Source organism: Argentina silus (genome assembly GCF_951799395.1).
Source record: "Argentina silus genome assembly, chromosome: 4".
Classification (NCBI taxonomy): Eukaryota; Metazoa; Chordata; class Actinopteri; order Argentiniformes; family Argentinidae; genus Argentina; species Argentina silus.
Window position 1 is genome coordinate 3,728,296 of NC_139658.1, and position 21,291 is coordinate 3,749,586.

The 21,291-nt window shown below is 44.6% G+C and overlaps 1 protein-coding gene across 5 annotated transcripts in view; it reads left to right on the plus strand.

The window, feature by feature from the left end:
- Positions 1 to 21,291, plus strand: part of cadpsa (Ca2+-dependent activator protein for secretion a) — a gene marked incomplete at both ends in the record, with an annotated part of 89,581 nt that overhangs the window by 47,015 nt on the left and 21,275 nt on the right. Inside the window, 10 exons of one of the 5 annotated variants that reach the window (XM_083667507.1) lie at positions 4,270 to 4,406; positions 4,664 to 4,851; positions 8,456 to 8,557; positions 8,691 to 8,754; positions 8,981 to 9,104; positions 11,200 to 11,268; positions 12,156 to 12,188; positions 15,135 to 15,241; positions 17,922 to 18,078; positions 20,105 to 20,246. In XM_083667507.1, the coding sequence (XP_083523633.1) occupies positions 4,270 to 4,406; positions 4,664 to 4,851; positions 8,456 to 8,557; positions 8,691 to 8,754; positions 8,981 to 9,104; positions 11,200 to 11,268; positions 12,156 to 12,188; positions 15,135 to 15,241; positions 17,922 to 18,078; positions 20,105 to 20,246 (1,123 nt within the window). Of the gene's footprint in view, positions 1 to 4,269; positions 4,407 to 4,663; positions 4,852 to 8,455; positions 8,558 to 8,690; positions 8,755 to 8,980; positions 9,105 to 11,199; positions 11,269 to 12,155; positions 12,189 to 15,134; positions 15,242 to 17,921; positions 18,079 to 20,104; positions 20,247 to 21,110; positions 21,258 to 21,291 lie in introns of all 5 variants that reach the window. The other 4 variants (XM_083667504.1, XM_083667503.1, XM_083667505.1 and 1 more) reach the window with 4 other exon arrangements.

Sequence of the window (21,291 nt, forward strand, 5' to 3'; positions counted from 1 at the left end):
TTTTTTTTAGGTGTGAGATACTAACTTCCATATCCTTATGAGATTAGGATGCATGTGAATCAGATTTGTGTTGGTTTGGTTATGGTTTTATCTGCATATTTGCCTTCTCTCTCTCTCTCTCTCTGCAAATGCATTGACAATGAAATGCCCCTCTTAGCAAAGCAGGCCAATCATGACTTATCACCATGTTTGATAACATATTTCAAATCAAACAGCATATTCCAAAGAGGCAATGACAATTATATTTGATGATCATAATACCATAAAATATTTGTGCAGACGCAGGGTTAAAACACAACATTATGATTTAATGATAGAGATTTTTCACAAAATAGCAATAGCAGTAGAATGGAGGCACTAAGTGAATTCATTGAAATTGATGTTTTTGACACAACTACTGGAAGCTTCTCGGTCTCCCAGCAGCTGGTAATTACCATGTTAAAAGTGCCATGTCATGAATAATACAGTGAGGTCTCTGCACAATTATTTCGGGAAGCAATCAGTGAAATGTTACCAAATAACTACTTGTTAGTTCACACCCGCATCAGTACACTGTATAATGTCACACGGCAAATGCTTTCTCTTGGGAAAAAAATAAAACAAGGGAAAAAAACAGCTACTGTATATATTTATTGAATTCATGAAGAGGTAAGCAGGTGCTATGGGATTTATGTCTGTGATAGGGAATTTTAGTGTGATGTAATTTCCCATTTCTACGAGTATAACAAGTCCCAATTTGTTTCAAGGTGTTCTAAACTGTGGAATATCTTGCTTTACTTAAGAGGGCTCAATTCCTACCTTTCATTCTTGTTTCTTGATTCTTAACGAGAGTTGGCAAATATGTATCTGGAGTATTCTGAATGCTAACGCTAATGCTAGGAAGTGATGCCATGCCATTTCCCTTTTAGAATACTCTACCACACCGTAGAGACAAACGTTGGATTAACACTAGCCCCTAACACTACCTCCTCTAGAAAGTGAAAAACATCCCTTTTTTACCTTGTCTTTCCCTGGGTGCCTTATAAAGATATTTATAGGGTGATCTTCTCACAATTATTGTTCTGAAGAATATTTTCTGTCCCCTGTCATTCAAAGAATGAGACAGATCTCTGTATTGTTGGGTACACCATTCTCTTGCATTTGCACCAGGAATGCATTGCTAGTTTTTAACTCACTAATATTGGTATGCTCTAAATGCTGTCTATGAATCATATTGTACAACGCGATCAATGTCGTATTACTGTTGTCATAAATGTAATGTAAAAATGGAAGCTGTGTTGGGCAGAATGTAGCCTCCGCCACCTTTGTGCACTTTATTGAAGTGTTAAGAGGGTTAAGAGAGGGAGTGTTCTAGTGTCAGCCTTTTAGCACCAGGTCTCCCCTAAACCAGGCCTGAACCTTCAACTGTAACCCTCTCCCTCCGCTGTCACAAACAGTGTGTGTGTGTGTGTGTGAGTGTGTGTGTGTGTGTGTGTGTGTGTGTGTGTGTGTGTGTGTTTGTGTGTGTGTGTGTGTGTGTGTGTGTGTGTGTGTGTGTGTGCGTGTGTGCGTGTGTGCGTGTGTGTGTGTGTGTGTGTGCGTGCATGTGTGCGCATGTGTGTGTCTGTGTGTGGGTGCACGTGTTTGTGTTTTGTAGTTTTATGGAGGGGGTTGGCGGTGGTGGGAGGTGGGAGGTGGGGGTATGGCGGTCAATCCTTCAAAACAAACGAAAAAATTGATGTGCTAAATAGCCCCAAATGTTCTGCTGCCTCTCCACTCCTCTCTTCCAGATCTATAAATGAGTAGCATCCGTCAATCATTGTCATCTCTGTCCTTCCCCAGCCGAGACGGGGGTGACTAATGTCATGGTGTGTTACTGTCCAGAGCCCCCGTGTCCACTCCACTACAGTCACGTCAAACCGACCTGACAGGCCACCAGTCACAGAGAGGAGAGGGGACCACAAAGTCACCTTTTAGATTTGGGTAGTTGAGGGGGGTGGGGGGGGGGGGGGGCGGCAGGGGGAAAATCATCAGCATCATAACCATCATCAGTCTTTGTTCCCTGCTTGATTGACAGCTGGGGTGGCGCGGCGGCATGTTTCCGTCTCCAGAATGAAGGTCGATGTCACTGGTGATAATAGTGATTATAACCGCTTCTATATAAGCGTTTATGGTTGTGTGTGTTATTTTTTTTCTTCAACATAATCTACAGTATGGTTATACAAGTCATTGTATAATTGGTGACTTTTTTTTTCGTCTATGTCACAAGCTTGACAGGTCTGAATGAAATGTTGAGTCAAAACAAAGAACATTCAGATACATTCTATTATCAACAACTACGACTGACTTCACATCATTTTTGATGATAAGACAGAACAACACATTGTTTGTCCCCCTGTGTTTACCCTGTTGTCAGCGCTCCTTAAGTGGTGTTGTATGAGTAGTGTTGTGTCTGTATTGACATGTGAAGCGTGGTGGTGGTCAGTGAGGAGAAAGGGGCAGCTGCATATTTACCCAGCTAGCGCCCACGTCACTGAGAATAGCTCCGTTCTACAGGACTGTGGCCTCAAGAGTAGAGACCTTAAGCCCTGACCAAAACAGGACATTAGAATATAAATAGCGGGAGATGGCCAGAGCAAGGATTAACCACCAGCCAGCTTGGCCCTTCCGCCCAGAACCTGATGTAATGCCTCTAAGCCTACTAACTGGGAAGGAAAGTAAAAAAAAAAAAAATGTTGTCAAATTTATTTAGCCGCCCCTTTTTGGGGACAAAAGGGTATGTGGGTAGGGGGTCCCTCCAGTGGGGCACTTGTCCTAGGACTGGGTTGGAGTTGGAGATTGCATGGGGGGACGTTTAATTAGGGGGACCCCAGGGGGGCTGTGCCCACGGGCTGAGCTGTGGGGAGAGAGGGGCAGGATGAGGAGGTGGGAGGGAAAGGGGGAAGGAGGGAGGGAGGGAGGGAGGGAGGGAAGGAGGGAAAAGTGGGTCTGTTAATTGGTCAGAAGGAGCAGACTGTACTGTAACCCTCACTTTGGGAGGTCTGTCGCCACTATGGGGACTAGAACACATTTAACATGATTCAAGGTTAAAGGTAGACTCTGGGATATGACATCACACCCCGTGAACAAAAGCGTCCACTCATTTCACTGCTCTCAGACATAACATGGCAGAGCGCATACGCCCATCGCATTCAACTCTACAGTGTCATCTTTTCCTCCCTTCTCTGAAATGTATTTGGTTTGGATTTGGATTTTAAACTTTGGAGTTTCACTGTATCCCAACATGCTCTATTCTCTGGTCTGTTGCATCTCAGTTTTTTAACATATCTGGCAGTGTCGTCCAGCTCGTTTTGCTATTTTGATTGACGTTATATCCCGGAGTCTTTCATATACCAACTCCTTATCCATCAGAAGAGTCTCTGTGTGTATGAAGGGCAGTTAATCATTCGAATAAGTGAATAATTTTATTTAAAAAAAAAACAAGAATTTCAGACTGTAAGGGAACACAATCTCAGCAATTGGATAAACTGTCTACACTTGTGGAATGTAGATGATTTATGTTGTCTCTTTTACCTCTCTGAGTTGAAGACCAATGGAATGGATACATCTATGTATCTAGATATGTTTATTTCACCATTAACACACAGTAGTGAGACAGGTGTGACCAGTCTTTAGTCAGGTCCCAGAGATGCATGCATGGACACAGGAATGAGCCCTGTTACATTTGTTATGCTGCACCTTACATGATCCGCTACTGACTGTCCCTCACTCTAGCCCAGAGCTCTTTCCACCTGCAAGTTGACAATGAAACTCACACTCAAACTCTCCACTAACCAGAACCAAGCAATCCTCATCGAACCGAAGATCCTATTCAATCAAAGTCAGAAACCAGGTTTTCCGGGTTAAGAACGAAACACAGACCCTTATTGCCCTGCGAGATTGAATGCTTGTATAAAGTACTCTTTCTATTTAGTTTCCACAAACAAATAGTGTTTTATATATGGAAAGAATTTGCCAAGCTCACATTCTCACGGCGCAAGAAAAACATGTTTTTCTCGAGTCTTATCCCAGAAACCTGGAGTATTGATTGAACTGGGGCCCCCCACTCTGTATGAGGTGCACTCACTCTATCTCTCATTCCTCCAGCCGATCCTTCCCTCATCTAACTTACTCTTCTCTGGGTCCTGTCTCTCTCTCCATGTTGGCTGGTCTCTCTCTCTCTCTCTCTCTCTCTCTCTCTCTCTCTCTCTCTCTCTCTCTCTCTCTCTCTCCTGGGGTGATGGCACACAGATGCAGACCGGGCACAGAAACATGGCATGGATGAGTTCATTTCTGCTAACCCTTGCAGTTTCGACCACTCCTCCCTGTTTGAGATGGTACAGCGCCTCACTCTGGATCACAGGCTCAGTGACTCCTACTCCTGTCTGGTGAGGAAGGGGTTAACTCACCACAGCACTAACCACATGACCTCCTCAACTGTCGCGTTTGCTAGCCAACCATCCAATTGACTGATACCTTGTTGAAAGATTATTCTTCAAGCATATTAAACATTCATGATGTAATAGTAATGTACATGTAAAACTTTGTATAATTTTGTGTCACCTGTAAAACAGTCTTTCATGTTTTGGTCAAATTTGTAATGCAATGATACACTGAACCCCCCCCTATATTGTCTATCTGACAGGGTTGGTTCAGTCCAGGCCAGGTGTTTGTCATGGATGAGTACTGTGCTCGTAACGGGGTGCGGGGGTGTCACAGACACCTGTGTTACCTGAGCGACCTGCTGGAGAGGGCGGAGAATGGGGCCATGATTGACCCCACCCTGCTGCACTATAGCTTTGCCTTTTGTGCCTCACACGTCCACGGAAACAGGTACACAGACTTCTACCTCTCTCTCTCTCTCTCTCTCTCTCTCTCTTTCTGTCTCTCTTTCTCTCTCTTTCTGTTCCTTCCTTACTCTGGTCATGGAAAATAAGTAAGAGTATCCACCCTCAATCTCCCTCTCTCCCCCTGCACTTTACCTCTCTGACACATTGAGAAGATCTGCCCATCATGAAACAAATCACACACCTATCATCTCTCCTCTACTCCTCCTCATGGAGGTTATATCATTTAGGGAGAATCGTTTCTCTATAAAACCCCAGAATACACATCAGATAATCTGAGGACCTCACCCAGTTTCCCAGCGTACCTATTCATATTTCCCCAGTCCACCCCATTCCATTGTTATTCTTCTGTAGCCTGTGATAATGCATGTTTTTTTTTCTCTAATATTCAGTTCTTATTAGTTGAAATCTTACATTTTGTATTTTCATGTTTTATGTTCGGTTGGTACCTTTGTTACTTGTCATAGTGTTTTCTCTTTCTTTCTTTCTTTCTTTCTTTCTTCTGTCTTCTTTTGTTATAATGTCTTGGTTTATTGTTTCTCATCGTCAGTAGTGATTTTTCTTTTGCCTGCTTATTTTCTCTTTTTTGTCTTTCTTTTCCATTCTGGCCCTCATGACATCACCCTTGCCCAACCACTTCCCATGTTAAATACAGTCAGAGAGTGTCTGAGTTGCTAAGCTGGCCCGTATCTGAGGCGGAGCTGAGCCGTGCCCTTTACCCCCCCGCCCCCGACCCCCCCACCCCCACTAAGAAGGAAAACAGAATCATGGAGTTTAGGAAAAAAAAGGACAAGTCCCATGCTGGGTGTGTGCCTAGAAGGTAAGAGTGAGTCACTGGTGCTTCCTTCGTGTTCGACCCACTGTGACGCCCTCCCACCTCACCTGAGTGGTGTGTGTCTGTAACCCTACAAGTCAATCTCTTTATCTAAGATTTGCTTGTATCAACCAAACCTCATCACGGCACAAGTGAACATTTCAGTTTTGTGTTTAGACTTCATTTTGTTTGTGTGTGTGTGTGTGTGTGTTTGTGTATGTGTGTGTGTCAACATTGTGTCAATGTCTGTGTGTGTGTGCGTGTGTGTGTGTCTGGGTGCATGTAGTGTATGGCAGGTTAGTTTTGATAGTACTTATGTACCATCTAATTTGCTTTTTTGTGCGGCGATCAAATCTGTCATAATCAATAAACAACAATCTGACTGAAATGAATAAACAACCCATATTGGTATACATGAGCACCACTCCAGTGCTAGGGGCAAAGGTCACGGGCAGCTGTCCGTCAGTCTGCCCTGCTTTGACACCCCTCCAACCCCCATCTCCCCCCTCTCTCCCCCCTTCCTCCCCCCTCTCTCCCTACATCCTGTGACAGACAGTGATGGAGCTGAGATGGCCTGTCTGTTTGAGTCCTGTTATGATCAGCCTGGACAGGAAGACGGGAGTAGCTCCAAGACAGAGGGTGAGAGAGAGATAGGGAGGGAGGTAGGGAGATAAGGGGAGAGAAAGAGAGAAAGTGTTAGAGAGAGGAAGAGAAAGAGTGTATGTAATTGTTTGAAAGAGATAGAGAGAGAGAGAGTGAGAGAGAAAAAAAGGAGAGAGAGAGAGAGAGAGAGAGAGAGAGAGAGTGAAAAGGGAGAGAGCCCCCCACCCAGCAGAGACAGGAGCGGGAGCTCTCCAGCCAGTGTGCCTGGAGGTCACATGATGACAGGATGACAGGTCATCATGTGTGACGTGACGGGCCAGTGTCTCCTGCCACTGTCCAAGCCCCAGACCCAGACCTAGAACCTGGTTCCAGGTCCAGCCTCTGCCACCCTCGCCACCCTGCCACCCTCTGCCAACCCTGCCACCCCTGCCTCCAGTCCACACAACACACAACAGCCCTGTGAGGGAAAGCCAGCTCTGACCAAGACCTCACCCCCCCCCAACCCCCCTCTTTACCCCTGCTTCACCCGCCTCACCCGCCCACAACCTAATAGCCAGATGGCTGGAGGGGGTGAGCTGAATATTATAGACTAGAGAGTGGCCTGAGGGTAAACTGATGGTAAATTATCTGTGTAGGAGTTGGATCTGATTTACTTCCACTTCCATGTAATGCAGGAGTTGTTTCAGCAATTTGGTGTCGAAAATAGAAAAGGAAATGGCTTTGTTCTGTAAGAAAGCAATTTCTGATTAGATTGGAAGTTGCTGTTTGCCAGAGTTGGGGCCAATTACATTTCAGTTCAGACAAGTATGTAAATTAAATTTCCAAATCACTAATGGAAAAAAAATATTGGGAATTAATTAAATTGCATATCAAATCCTGAAATCCTTAACTGAATTGAGATTGAAGTTTGCACAGCTAGAGGAAGCACAGATTTGTAATTTGATGCACTTCTGATGCTGTTATTGCTTTTTCTGATCGTTCTGTGTGATGGCTCATTTCCATGTAGTCATGAATGTGGAGGACAGGGTGCAGGGTTATGACAACATTATGAGAGCTGAGGAGGGGCAGAGGGGGTCTGAATAGATGTCTGGGTTTAATTAGTGTGAAATGTTCAAGTTATTTTTTTGACACAGTGTCATAGGAAGAGATTACATTTGGATTGGGCTGCCTCCATCTTTCCCGCGATCCTATTATGACACACACACACACACACGGACACGCACACATGTGCACACACACGCCGGCACACACAAACACACACACACACACACACACACACACACACACACACACATCATGTTTCCAAAGGCTTAGACTTTTTATTGCATGTGACATCCCTCAGTTGAGCACATACTAACACTAACAATTATAGCCTGAAACACACGCAAACACACAAACACACACATACACACGCGCACACACACACACACACACACACACACACACACACACACACGTGAATCATGTGTGTGTGTGTGTGTGTGTGTGTGTGGGGGCGGGGCGGGGGGGGGGGGGCCTCTTATAGCTTGTGACACGGCTGAAGACGGGGGAACGTGAGCAGAGTGCATGTGACAGAGGAGGCACTGGTCGCCGTGACAGCAGCTTTGAGGAGCAGGAGACGTGACACGCTCCTCGTCACCGGGCCCAAGATGTCATCTCACTGAAGGACGGGGGGAGGAGGGGGAAGGAGATGGGAGGAGGGAAGAGGGGGAGGGATACTCCTCCTGTCAGACGACATGGGGGCCACAGCTTGGCACGGGGGTGGGGTGATGGTGCGTTTGTGCGTTGAAGGGGGGGGGGGGGGGGGGGGGGGGGGATTATGAGGGCAGGGGGATGCAGAAATGCAGTAATCGCTCACCCGCTGTTAGTTGAAACTGAGTTCGACAGCTGTGTTTGTTGTGAAACTGAGTGTGGATCTGTTCCCAAAGACATATCAGCTTCCAGTGACCTTCCTGGACCCTCTGTGACCTTGAGCTGTTTCCTGTGACCCTTGTCAGTGGTCACTGTGTTGTTCACTCAGATGTGTGATGTAATGATAGGGTTGTCAAATCAGTTGGCATTTGTCTCCAAGAGGTGACTTCTATTGTTATCATGAGTGGTCCACCAACCTTGATGTTGGCCTTCGCCAGACACCCAACAGCTGATTCATCTGAACCGTGTGATGTCTCTACAGGCCTGACGGTATAGGGACAGTGACTGTGGAGGAGAAGGAGCACTTTGAGGAGATCAAAGACAGACTGCGGGTGCTTCTGGAGAACCAGATCACACACTTCAGGTGGGTATGCAACCACTCCAACGGTCTACGTTTACTAACACTGTCTTCAGTTTGTGTCTAGGAGTATACCACAAACGGTCTTGTCTTTACATCAAAGATCAATCGTAAAAATGAGTCTTGATTTCTTTCATAGGTACTGCTTTCCGTTTGGTCGACCGGAGGGAGCACTGAAAGCGACTCTGTCCCTGCTTGAGAGGGTAGGTCATTATATATCCTTCTTTAACCTGACTCTTCAATCTATTGGCCCTGGATCCACCTCTGATATTCTCCGTCCAGTTATGGGACAGATTATTGGATAAAAGACGTTTAATCATGCTACATTAACAAGGATCCCACCATTTCTAATTGCTTTGGCGCTGAACTATGCTAATAATAAGTGTGTAGCTAAGTAAACAACAAACCCACATTTTCGGTCGTTCTTAGGTCCTGATGAAGGATATTGTCACCTCTGTTCCCCAAGAGGAGGTGAAGACTGTCATCCGTAAATGTCTGGAGCAGGCAGCGTTGGTCAACTACCAGCGCCTGTCAGAATACGCCAAAGTAGAAGGTATATGACTACCGTGAGCACTCCACACACGTGTGCATACACACGAGCACACACACACACACACACACACACACACACACACACACACACACACACACACACACACACACTGCTTTACTGACCAATGTGTTCACTGTATTCTAACTTCCCTCTTTATGTTTCTCCTCTAGCATTGGTTTGTTGAGCTGAAATGTCCCCCTCTGGCAGCAGTAGTGAGCTCTATAGAGATATGCTACCCTCTGGCTAGTACTGCTTTACCATACTGCCCCCTGCAGGTCAAGGAGAGCGCTCCACCTAGGGTCAAATGAAGGCCAATGGGCAATATAAAGGGGGAAACACAGTATATTAATGGGAAGAAAAACATGATAATTTTATAATTTTAGCTGTTTCAGACTTTATGTTCATTGAAAAGGAAGTGGGCAGCTCAAAGTAAGAATTTCACTCAAGATCAAGATGTTTCGCAATGTGATTAGTGTGTAGAATATTCCCTCCCTAGTATCTAACATTAACATTTTTTTCTCCAGCGGCAGTGAAAAGACCTGCTTCCCTTTTTCATGGATTTCACTTTCCAATGTGCTTCTAAAGCTGCCTCCTTTTTGTTTCCAGGTGTTTTACATATAGGTCTATTTATTGTGCAGTTCAGATCGTAAACTCGATTATGATATGATATAGATGTAATTGTGTCCAGTAAGTAAAAATGCATTCAATTCCCCACAAATCTCACCTCTTTATGCTGACTCCTCCCCGCGCCCTCAGCTTCTCTCTGGCCAAGGCTAGGCCAACTGTCGCACTGTAGTGGCTTCTAGGTGGGGTGATGCTCTGAAGCAACAATCCCCCACCCCCCCCCCCCCCCCCCCCCTTCTCTCCTCTCCTTCCCTCTGCCCGCTCCTCTTTTCCTTCGTTCTAAGATAACCTCCATTTTCTCCTCACCCGCCTCCCTGGGTGCATCTCAATAGTCTGAAGTTACCTCCTTCCCTTCCACCTCTCCTGTTTTGTAAGATCAGTGTAGATGAAGGAGAGGAGATGAGGAGAGGATGCCACCTTAGACTATTGAGATGCAGCCCCTCTCTGCTTCTCTCCTTGTCTATTGGCTTTGCTGCTTCCTTCCTACTTGTCCCTTTTCTGTAAGAACACGAGTCAGGAAGACCAATATGCAAGGCATTCTGGGATTGCTCTCAGTGGCAACCCAGCGCCTGTCTGCTGCATGTTGCCAGAGGGTTTCTTTAGCAGGCATGGACACAGATAAGGAATTTGATTCATATTAAGCTCAAAGTGTCTATAATTCTTCTACTCATCCGTACATTGGTTTTTACCCTAAATTTCCCATATCCTCAAATTCAGATCTTCTCAATCTCCAGTCGATGTCTATAAAGAAATACCTGAGGGTACTGAAGATACTGAAGGAAATACCTGAGGGTACTGAAGATACTGAAGGAGACAGCCCTTAGTATCTTGAAGTGTAAATGATGCAGACAGTCCCTTAATTCTGTTCCTCATGTTTGTTTGTCTCTAAACTCCTGATTAGAGCCCTGATAGAAATGCCTCAGATTTCAGTGCCTGTTGGCATGGCGAATGGTTAATCCAAAGTGTGTCCATAGTCAACCCCCCCCCCAACACCACTCCACACACACACACACACACACACACACACACACACACACACACACACACACACACACACACACACAAACACACACACACACACACACACACACACAAACACACACACAGACACACAGACACACACACACACACACACACACACACACACACACACACACACACACACACACACACACACACACACACACACACACACACACACACACACACACACACACACACACACACCCTCTGCTCAGCCACACAGACTCTCCTCCACAACCCACACACACAACACTCCTCAGCACCAAATAGATGCCTCACTCTCTATCTCCACCCCAAGCCACCAAATCCTACCCATCACCACCAGTGCCACCACAGACAACCTTGTGGTGACCTCCTGACCTCCACCTGACTCCCACCGTCTCTGAACTTTGACCTCTGTCCTCCTCTGACCCCAGCCTCTTGCATGCCCTGATCCTCTCTCTCATAGGGAAAAAGAGAGAAATGTATGAGCATCCTGTCTTCTGCTTGGCGTCTCAAGTGATGGATTTAACCATTCGTGAGTACCTTCCTCATCCTGACCCCCCCCCCCCCCTTTCTAATTTATCTTTGTTTGCGCGCCCCCCCACCATCCCCTGCTGCCAAATCCCCCCAACCGCCACCTAGACCCTGACCACCTCCACCCTGACCATCAATACAAGGGCAGAAGTAGTGTTCCATGTATCTGTGAAGACCATTGGATATCTTATCTCTATGTCTGCTTCTTTTCTGTTCCCATGTCTGTCTGCGACTTGAATGCATTTTTACTTTGCTTTTGTGTAAACCCCCCTCAGTCCTGTTGAACCATGGTACATGATGCAGATACACCATACAGCTACAGTACCCAAAGCTGCACTGGAAACAACTTACTTAGTATTTTATTTTTATTTTGGTATGATTTCACACAGCGGGGTAAAATAGAAGGAAATTACTATACTGATGGTGTCCTTTTATCTGCTTGTTCTAATGGAATTCATGAATATGTCTTGTCTTTTCTTTACCTTAACACACTTTTTTTTTTTTACTGTATGTCCAAAACTGTTTATGTGTACTATATGTTTAGGTTTGGGTTCTGGGCCAACGTTGGACCACTGTCTGTATGTGTTTCTCTGTACAAAGGTGTCATAATATGTGTCTTATCTGTTTTTGACTGATACATACAGTATAGTGAGCTGGTAAGCCCTTATAGGGGATGACATTCCCTGGGTTGGAAGGTGAAGGCCTTACTGTTGATTGGTGAATCTCAGTCATCTGTTCTTCCTGTATTTCCACTCCTCTCCTACTCTTAAGCTCAATACTGAATTTCTACTCTTCTTTCTCTCTCTTTCTCGCTTTCTCCTACCATCCCTCTATCTCTTCCCCTCTCTCCTTCTCTACGCTCCCCCTCTCCTGCTCTCTCTCTCCTAGTGGAGAAAACTCAGAAAGATCAAAAGGATCCAGGTGACATCTTATAGATTTAATTCATCCTGACTTAGCCTCTCCTAACCCAACTAGAACCATATAGCAACATAACCTCTCACAGCCCTCCTGTGGCATGGCCAGAGAATGTTACAGGAGCGTTGTGACAATGTTATGACTACATGCCCCTGTAGTTTCTCCCCCGCGCTGCATACCAGTAATGGAGATGCAGACCCCCAGTGGGTGTCGGACCCCTTCTCTAACACCTCTGTTAGACAGCTCAGCTGCAGAATGGGTTCACCAATGGATCGCCTCTGAATTCTCTTAAAATGCCTCCATCCTAAAAATGGGGCCTTCATCCACCAGATAATTTCCTTGGGAAAATTTAGTAAATGAGGGATGCGGGATGGAATGAGGAAATGGGATGGAAGGAGGGAGGAGTTTTAAGAGTATTCAGACAAGGCCATTGTTGACAATTGCAGAGTTAACATTGATTCAAGACAAGCTTCCAGAGTTGTATTCAGTACATGTTACAGAGCAGTGCTCACATGGTATTGAGTCTGTACATTGTGCTTCAAGTTACAAAGCAATGCTTCCTCTGCAAATCGTGCATGTCCTACCTACATCTCCAATGTGATGAAATTGAACTGTGGTAGTAGTTATACAATCCTGATGGTTGTCACAATCTGACGAGAAACTAATGAGATGGTTTACAAATTTGCTCTGAAATTAAAAATAAAATGTCCATCACATGCTTTTATTATCTTAACACCTTACTGCTAATTTTACCACATTGGAAAAAACTGACACATCATTTCCTAGATGATGATAGCACCCAAATATCATCACTAATGCCGCTTCAGACTGTTTTCACAGAATTAATTGGGGTTTGTGTAACCTTAGTCTCTTGATGCCGATGAAAACAGGAAGCTCTATCTTCCTCCTCCTAATAGGCATAAGTGTTGCCTTCATTGATAGTGAAGTGAATGTGCAATATTCAGAGTTTACAACTCTTGTCCTCGGGGGCCGCAGTTTTGCTGATTACTGTTTCTGTCAACTCATAATTGATTTACCATTGAATGCCCCTAACAATGCACCGGGCTTACCTACTCTTTTAAGTCAGTCGCAACCACTGCAGCTCTTAAAGTCAAATACTTGAGGTTTACAAAGGGTCTTTGCCCATACCTCACCTATATGACTCGAGTCCCCCCCCCCCCACCCCACACACCCCCCCCCCCCCCCACCCACCCTGCCTTCCAATCTGTGAATAAATGATCTCTGTGTTTGGGAGCCATTCTCTGCAACCCCCCAGCCATACAAGTGACCAGACCATCCCTTTAGCAGCCCCCCTCAGTCAAAGAGACCATCCTCAGACCAACAATGCCATGCAAATTCACCACTGGGCTCTAAGTGCTGTGCCAGTGTGTGTGCGTCACAGAGCCCTGCGTCTGTACACGACCAATTAGACCCCTGGCTCTGAGGACACTCCTCAGTACAATTACTTTGTTGTGTTTTGGACAAAGAGCACTATAAAGGCCAGGAGTTGTGCAAGGTCTTTACCTCATTCTAGCAACTACTAGCTACAATATGAGACTGTTAGTGTGCATCCAAGCCCCATCAACCATACTTAAACCTCTGAAGATACATTAAACAGTGTTCACTGAAATGACCTGCAAGTGAATCAAAAATGAGCGGTTCATTAGAGCAGGCTATTAAACATGGCACTGGCCAACAGTGCATAGTTATTGTAGGTGTAACTCTTACTCACACCAGGTAGCATCTGATATATGACTGCCAACCCTTCAATTGTGAGAGCTTGAGCATCCTTCTCAGTCAACATTGTGTTCACAATATGTAGCATTACCAACTCATTGGTCACTTCAGCTGCAACCCTTGGTGTTATTTCACGATTACTGTCCTTCCTGTGGATTGAAAAGGATACAATAGAGATTGTCTATTTTTAGTGCTCCATGATTAATTACAGTATATGCTATTTTATATACAGGATAACCTGCCATTACACTACATTGTCATAGTAACTACAGTAGTATTCTATTGATCCTGGTTGTCCTCCAGTTATCCTACTTACATGGGGAAATGTGCCGGTACCACATGGAGTTGTTTTGCATATCACATGTTAACATGGGGCATTCACATACTGTAGTAATATTTAATGTGTGGATGTAAGCACATAAACAAATAACATGAGTCACCTTCTGCACATTTTGCATGGTAACTGTAGAACATATTGTACCCGTTGTTTTTATCCCTTTTTTAATTTGTCTCATTAAACCTGCATTGTTCTTTTTAGCCTCATTACCCTGTGTTGATAGGCAGAGATAGCGACAGACTATGCCTCTGCCCTTAGCTACAACAACAGTGATCTATAAGAAGGTCTGCTGAGAGCTCGCTTGTACACTGCAATACTCTCGACAATTAAAGGGATAGTTCACCTCAAACGTTTCAGGTTGTCAGATGTTTTCATACCTCAGAAGGGGTCAGCGAGTCCACTTTGTAAGGGATCTGTGGATTAGATATTACGATTTATGATGAGAAATCTGTAGGCCTAAATCTCAAATGACGAGGAAAGATTTGCACCATCTTGTTAGAATGCATGGAATAGGGACTTGACTAACAGTAAGACCTCTTCAGAGATGAGAAAAGATCCTGAAACATAGATTTTTGGAAGAACTATCCCTTTAATGTTTTTCCGAATTGGGTGTGCTACGTTCTTCGAACCACTACAGTGTTGTCAACGTGCAACAAAGGAGACTTTTATTTTTATTTTGCATGTTTCACTTTAAACAAAGAGCAAAACGATTCTAATTGGGAGCACTTTTACATAGGCCATGTCATTTGTTTTATCTTTGTATGATGTTAACTGCATGCAAGCACAGCTATTCTATGCCAGGGCCCTTGTACAGGGCATTAGTTGATCAGATGTTAAGGGCATGTTTTAGGTGTTGACCTTTGACCTTTATGCTCCAGAGAATGTAGGGCGCTTAGTTACCCCTGCCAAAAAACTGGAGGACACCATTCGCCTGGCTGAGTTGGTCATAGAGGTCCTCCAACAGAATGAGGAGCATCACGCTGAGGTGAGTTGGATTTGACACACACACACACACACACACACACACACACACACACACACACACACACACACACACACACACACACACACACACACACACACACACACACACACACACACACACAAACACACACTAAAAAAAACGTTGCAACAATTGGTTAGGCAAAGCTGACCCAAAAGCAGAGCAAGACGTTACCAGTGCTACAGAGAATCATGGGGCATTTTGTTCTATCTCTGACTCTATATTTAACAGGCAACAGCCACAAGTACTGGAAATCAGTCGGTACAGTATTCACATCTTTTCCTTCTTTCTTTCATAACTCACTCGAGCATGCTAGCCAGACCATTGTGGCCTGCACGGTAGAGGGGGTCAAAATGTGGCTTCGAAGGTCATAAAATGTCAATCAAGGTCGAGGTCCCGTTGGACACACTGACCAATCTCTCCTCTCTCATCCATTTCATATTGCATCGGGTATCGATTGGGAGGGAAACAAGGACCAGTGCAACGTTTCATTCTCTTCTCAGGGACTTCTGACTGGGTCACTCTGTGTTTCCTGTACACTCAATTCCCACCTCAAAGGAAATGCCCTCCATTCACTGTTTTAATGACACTCATTAGATAAAGGGCTTTCCTTTGACGTCATTTCCTCCCAGTTTCTTCTTCCTGTTAACTGGGGTGTCCCCCTGCAGAAGATGCATGGGGCTGCGAGAGTAGGAGAGGTGTGATGATGACAGATTCACTCTGCCGTTGCATCGCATTCTTTTTCAGCAACACAGGAATGTTTTTTTCACGGCACAGGAATGTTTTTTTCACCCTTCCTGTAAAAGTGTGGAGACTGTATATCCCGTCAATTGTGGTTTCTGACTTACAAGAATGTTTGAAGACCTTTTGCTTTTTGATTAAGGTTTTTGTCCATTCAACTTTGATCAATTGCTTGAATGTGTTGCTACTTTACAAGTCAGCATCTTACATTTGTCAATAAATGCTCAATAGTAAGAGTCCTCCACTTGACCAACTCAAAGCAAACCTGACTTAACCCCTTCCTGTTTTGTCATTGTTTTTGTTTTTTTCACGGGGGAATATTCCGACAGGGCAAAGAGGTATGTGATAAACACTGATAAGATGCCCTCTGTATTCCCACCCCAATACTCTGTGCATGTCCTAGAGATGCCCACTAACCCAGCTGGACTGATCCCATCTTCCCCTGGCCCCTCCCACTAGAGAGTGGAACAAGTGCTTGTGCAGCCTTTGGTTGCCTTAGCGGCAGCAATTGGGGTTGCCTTTGGTAATAAAGCAGACCTCGACAAGCACTTTGGCAGTGTACCTGTATGTCTGACCCATAAAACCCCTCCTTATAAAACCCCATCCCACTGAAATACACCCTCCCTCCAACCTGTAGAGTTGTATCTGTCCACTCAAACTGCCACGAGCAACTCTGATCCTGTTCATGATCCTGCATTTTAATGTGTATGGACCCCCTGTTCTGTGGTGGTGTTTGTTTGGGGAAAGCTGTGGGAAAGATAAGGAGAGGTGACCCAAACAAGCAGATTCTCCTCCATTGTAGTACTGTGAGTGCTCACAATGGAAAAAGCATGCACTTCTCAGGAGTTTGAATTCCTAATGTATTGTTGTGATTAAGAGGCTACTCCAATACAAAACAGATCGGACAGCAGACCAGCAAAACCAGCAATAGACACATCTCATTATCCTTCCTAAAGACAACTTATGCAATATGGTGATTATGGCGCCCATAATGGGTTCATCCATTGTTATTTCTTGTTATTTCTTGAGATCCTGTTGCTGGTTACTGCTGGAGCTGCATGCCAACGATCCCATGCCAACAATCCCATGGCACGAAGAGACCTCAGATTGCATGACTCTTCCCCCCCCCCCCCATGGGCACATTCACATCACAAGGGGCGAGGCGATGTGAATGGGTGAACTTCATGGGTCCTCAGGTGCTCTAGAGGGCCAGGGGAAGAGTAGAGGAGCATGGGAAGACAAGTGTTGACTTGCATGAGAGTAGCCCGTTCCTGACACTGTCACTCCACTGATTCTATTCTATGGGGGGAAACTCAGCAGAAGCAGCTCTATCTATCTATCTAAATTAATGACTTTGTCAAGGAGCTGTGTGTCAAAGTATCTCCCTGTGACACTTCTCAAGGAGCTGTCTCTTCCTCTGTGGGCCAACAGAAAAGCACACGTTTATCTGTGCTGGAGCGCAGTGTTTCAGTCTTGCGCTTTGAGCTGTGAAGTGTCCCCCCGAGATCTCTGTGTGATGTCTCCGAGGTGACAACTTGAGTTTTATTGTGAAAACGAGAGGAGAGAAGAGCCCTTTTAAATAGATCGGTGGAGTAACATTCTTCCCTTTTACCTCTTCTCTCAAGAGAATGGAACTATAAAGCTAGTGCTTAAAGACGTGCTTGTAGTGTGAATTCACACTCTCACCCCTGCTTTTGTGTCTCTCTGTCTCTTTGTCTATATCTATCTATCTCTTTTTCCCTTTTCTGTCACCTTTATTTCTTTTTTCCTCAATCTTTTCTCTCCCTCTCTCTCTCTGTCTCTCTCAATGTGTCTTTCTCACTCCTTCTCTGTCTCTGTCCCTGTTTCTGTCCCTTTCTCTGCCCCCTCCCCCTCTCTCCCTCTCCTCTCTCTCCCTCTCTCTCTCTCCCTCTATCCCCAGGCCTTTGCTTGGTGGTCAGACCTGATGGTGGAGCATGCAGAGACCTTCTTGTCTCTCTATGCTGTGGACATGGACGCAGCTCTGGAGGTGCAGCCCCCCGACAGCTGGGACAGCTTCCCTCTCTTCCAGCTTCTCAATGACTTCCTGAGGACCGACTGTGAGTGCCCACAGTCAGTTATGAAAGGACACGTACAGCAGCATTTAACACTCATACAGCCACTCAGCACAGCATACACTTGATATTAGCACACACTCCATCTGAAGGTTTCATGGCACATACTCACGGCACCTTGACTCTAGGTTGGGTTGAATATTTATAGTCATGGTGGCTCTTGGAGAGGTATAGAGACTGAGTCCTGTTGAGATCCAAATTCTAAATGAGGTTTTTCCTGCAGCAGGCTCTTCCGTGCATTTGACCCGAGTGCATTAAAAAGGCAGAAGAAATCCAAAGGCTATTGGTAATAGCATAATAGGGAAGCTCTGTGCTGGGTACTAACAGGTTTCATCTGGAATGGTTGCTGTGCGCCCTGTCATCTCTCTAATGAACTGCAGTTGCCGTAGGAGCGCTGTCCATGGTCCTGAAAGCAGGAGCGAGAGAAAAAGGGAAACACTGTCCTAATTGTCCCTGGGGATTTTTTTCTCCTTTTAGCTTATCAGGCAGGAGTCTAGGAGTTTGTTCATTCAATCGCTAAAATGGAGTCAAAAAAAAAACGCCTGGTATGCTCACTTATTAGTGCCGAACGATTGGCCACCTTTGCCACATTTGTCGAAAAGGCCAATTGTTCAAACCTACTATGTTATGAAGGACACTGGTTATGTGCATAGCAATGGCCATAGATACAAGATCCAGCAGGGATAAAGAAACAAATGTCAGTCTTTTAAATTTGTTCTCGATTGGCATTCATTGTAGTAAAGGCACAAGTGGTTATGATTGAATGGATTTCATTGTGCATGCTTTACATCTAATGACAACATACATAGACATCAGAAGATGTGTTCAAATCATTGCAATGTCTATCACATTGAATAATAAGTCAACTCTAAATGCAAACCTAGCACCATTGCAAGTAGAATGATCTCCAAGATTCTCCCTATTTCCTGCAGACCCTGGTACCGCAGCACAGTACGCAACAAACATCAGGTTACGACACACACTCACACTACACACTCAGAGTAACAACACACACTCCACATCCCCATATATCACGGAGGCATTTTTACACGGAAGGTCATTTGTTTTGTCTCCCTGTAGCGGTTAGCTTATGTGGCAGGAAATAGCCTTAGCACCAGACAGGCGCCAACGTCGGACGCCATTCAAGCAGTTAATGAGGGCTAAAACAGTGGTGCCTTGGAGAGCGGCAAGCCCTGCGTCCTCACTCCTGGACAAACACATCCAAGTGTACAGCAGCCGCTCAAGTGGCTAATTGGATAGCAGCAATCAGGGAACAAAACAAACATCGCACCTACTGTGTATCATCGACCTTGACTCTCACACACACAAATACACACACACACACACACACACACACACACACACACACACACACACACACACACACACACACACACGCTCAGAGGGGGAGAGAGAAAAAGACAGAGAGAGAATGCTCAAAGGGAGAGAGAGAAAAACAGACACACTGTGGAGCCGTGAGGCATCGCATTAGCACACACTGGCCTCCATTTTATCTCCTGTGGTCTGTGTTAACGTTGCCTTTTTACCAGTTTGGAACGAGTGGAGATTCAAATGTGGAACGTCTGTGTTGGGTGGCATTCAAAAAAATAACTACCACATTAGACATACCACAGTTTTTCCAGAAAAGTTACAAATAAACTGGTGAACCCCACTGTAACTGATAATGAACACCTATTATTAGCTACTATTTTTTAGCTGTCTTGTGTTTTGTTAATTAACATTTGGAAGATGAGGTTATGCACTATTCAGATCCTTGTATTTGTTGTTCTTATGGTGCCAAATTATTATGAATCTGTCTTCAAACCAGGTCATTGTGAACAAAATGTCTTTCACAACAACAACAACAATCTTTTGAGTCAAGAAAGAGTAGGTAGTTTCCTCTTAAAGAGACTGCGCTTCAATTAGTGACCTTAGCTCAGGAAACCTTAGCTCATTTTTGTTCACCAACGTCTGAATAATTTCCTGTCTGCTCTGTAATTTCCTGTCACAGATAACCTGTGCAATGGAAAGTTCCATAAACACCTGCAGGACCTATACGCCCCCCTGGTGGTCAGATATGTGGACCTCATGGAGTCCTCCATTGCCCAGTCCATCCATAGGGGCTTTGAAAGAGAGTCCTGGGAACCTGTCAAGTAAGGACACATGAATTGGTTCAATCCAACCTCCATTGTTATGTTAATGCAGGGGTGTATAGTATATTAGCATTGGCCTGTAAGCATTATTTTTGCAGTTTACGGTATGTATTTTTCACTTTGCAGTAGCATACAAACTTAATGTTTCTGTTTTCATATACAGTCATCAAATGGTGTACTGTAAAATACCTGATTTCATACAATAGGTACATCTGGTTTGGAAACAGTCAGTGGTTTGGAAACTATTGCAAAAACATACAATGTAATGTATGTAGTGCAATGTAGTTTTCAAACTTTTATTACAAGTTCCAACAAATATATTCATTTGTCTGTTCATTTTGTTTTCCTTCACTACAGGTAAGATTATAAATGTTTGTGTGGAACCAAATATTGAGCCTATTGTTGTATTTTTTAGCTCAATATGTTGTCTAGCCTTAAGAGCTTTTGTTAATTTTGTGTACACCTGGTGCTCCACTTCAAGAGACCTTCTCTTGACGTTTAGTTTGCAATTATGTCATGTACCATATGTTCAGTTTGTTCCTCAGAGTCTTCAGAGTTTTCAGTGTGATTTTTAAGTGTAGTTTATTCACATAAATTGCTGTTGTTTTGGAATGATACCTCATTATTTTCTTCAGCGCTGATCTGCTTTTCAATGTCATTTTTCAGCAATGGATTCAGTAACAATTTGAAAGGACACCCTTCCTTATTTCATTGAATTAACTACTGGTGCTTACTCACCCTCTCCAAATATGTCCTTTCTTTTGTGGACTATTTTTCGTAGGCTTAATCCATTTTATGTCAGACCCATCTGCATTACTTCTGTTATAGCACATCCTCTTTTTTCTGTCTGTTTCTTCTCCACAGAAGTATAACAAGTAATCTTCCCAATGTGAATCTACCAATTGTCAACCTCCAAATGCCCAAAGTTCCAAATCTAGCAGTACCAGTTAACCTTCCACAAATGCCCAGCTTTTCTCCTCCCAACTGGATGGCAGCTATTTGTGAATCAGAGTGTGTATTGAGTCTCTGTTAGAGCCTGAACTAT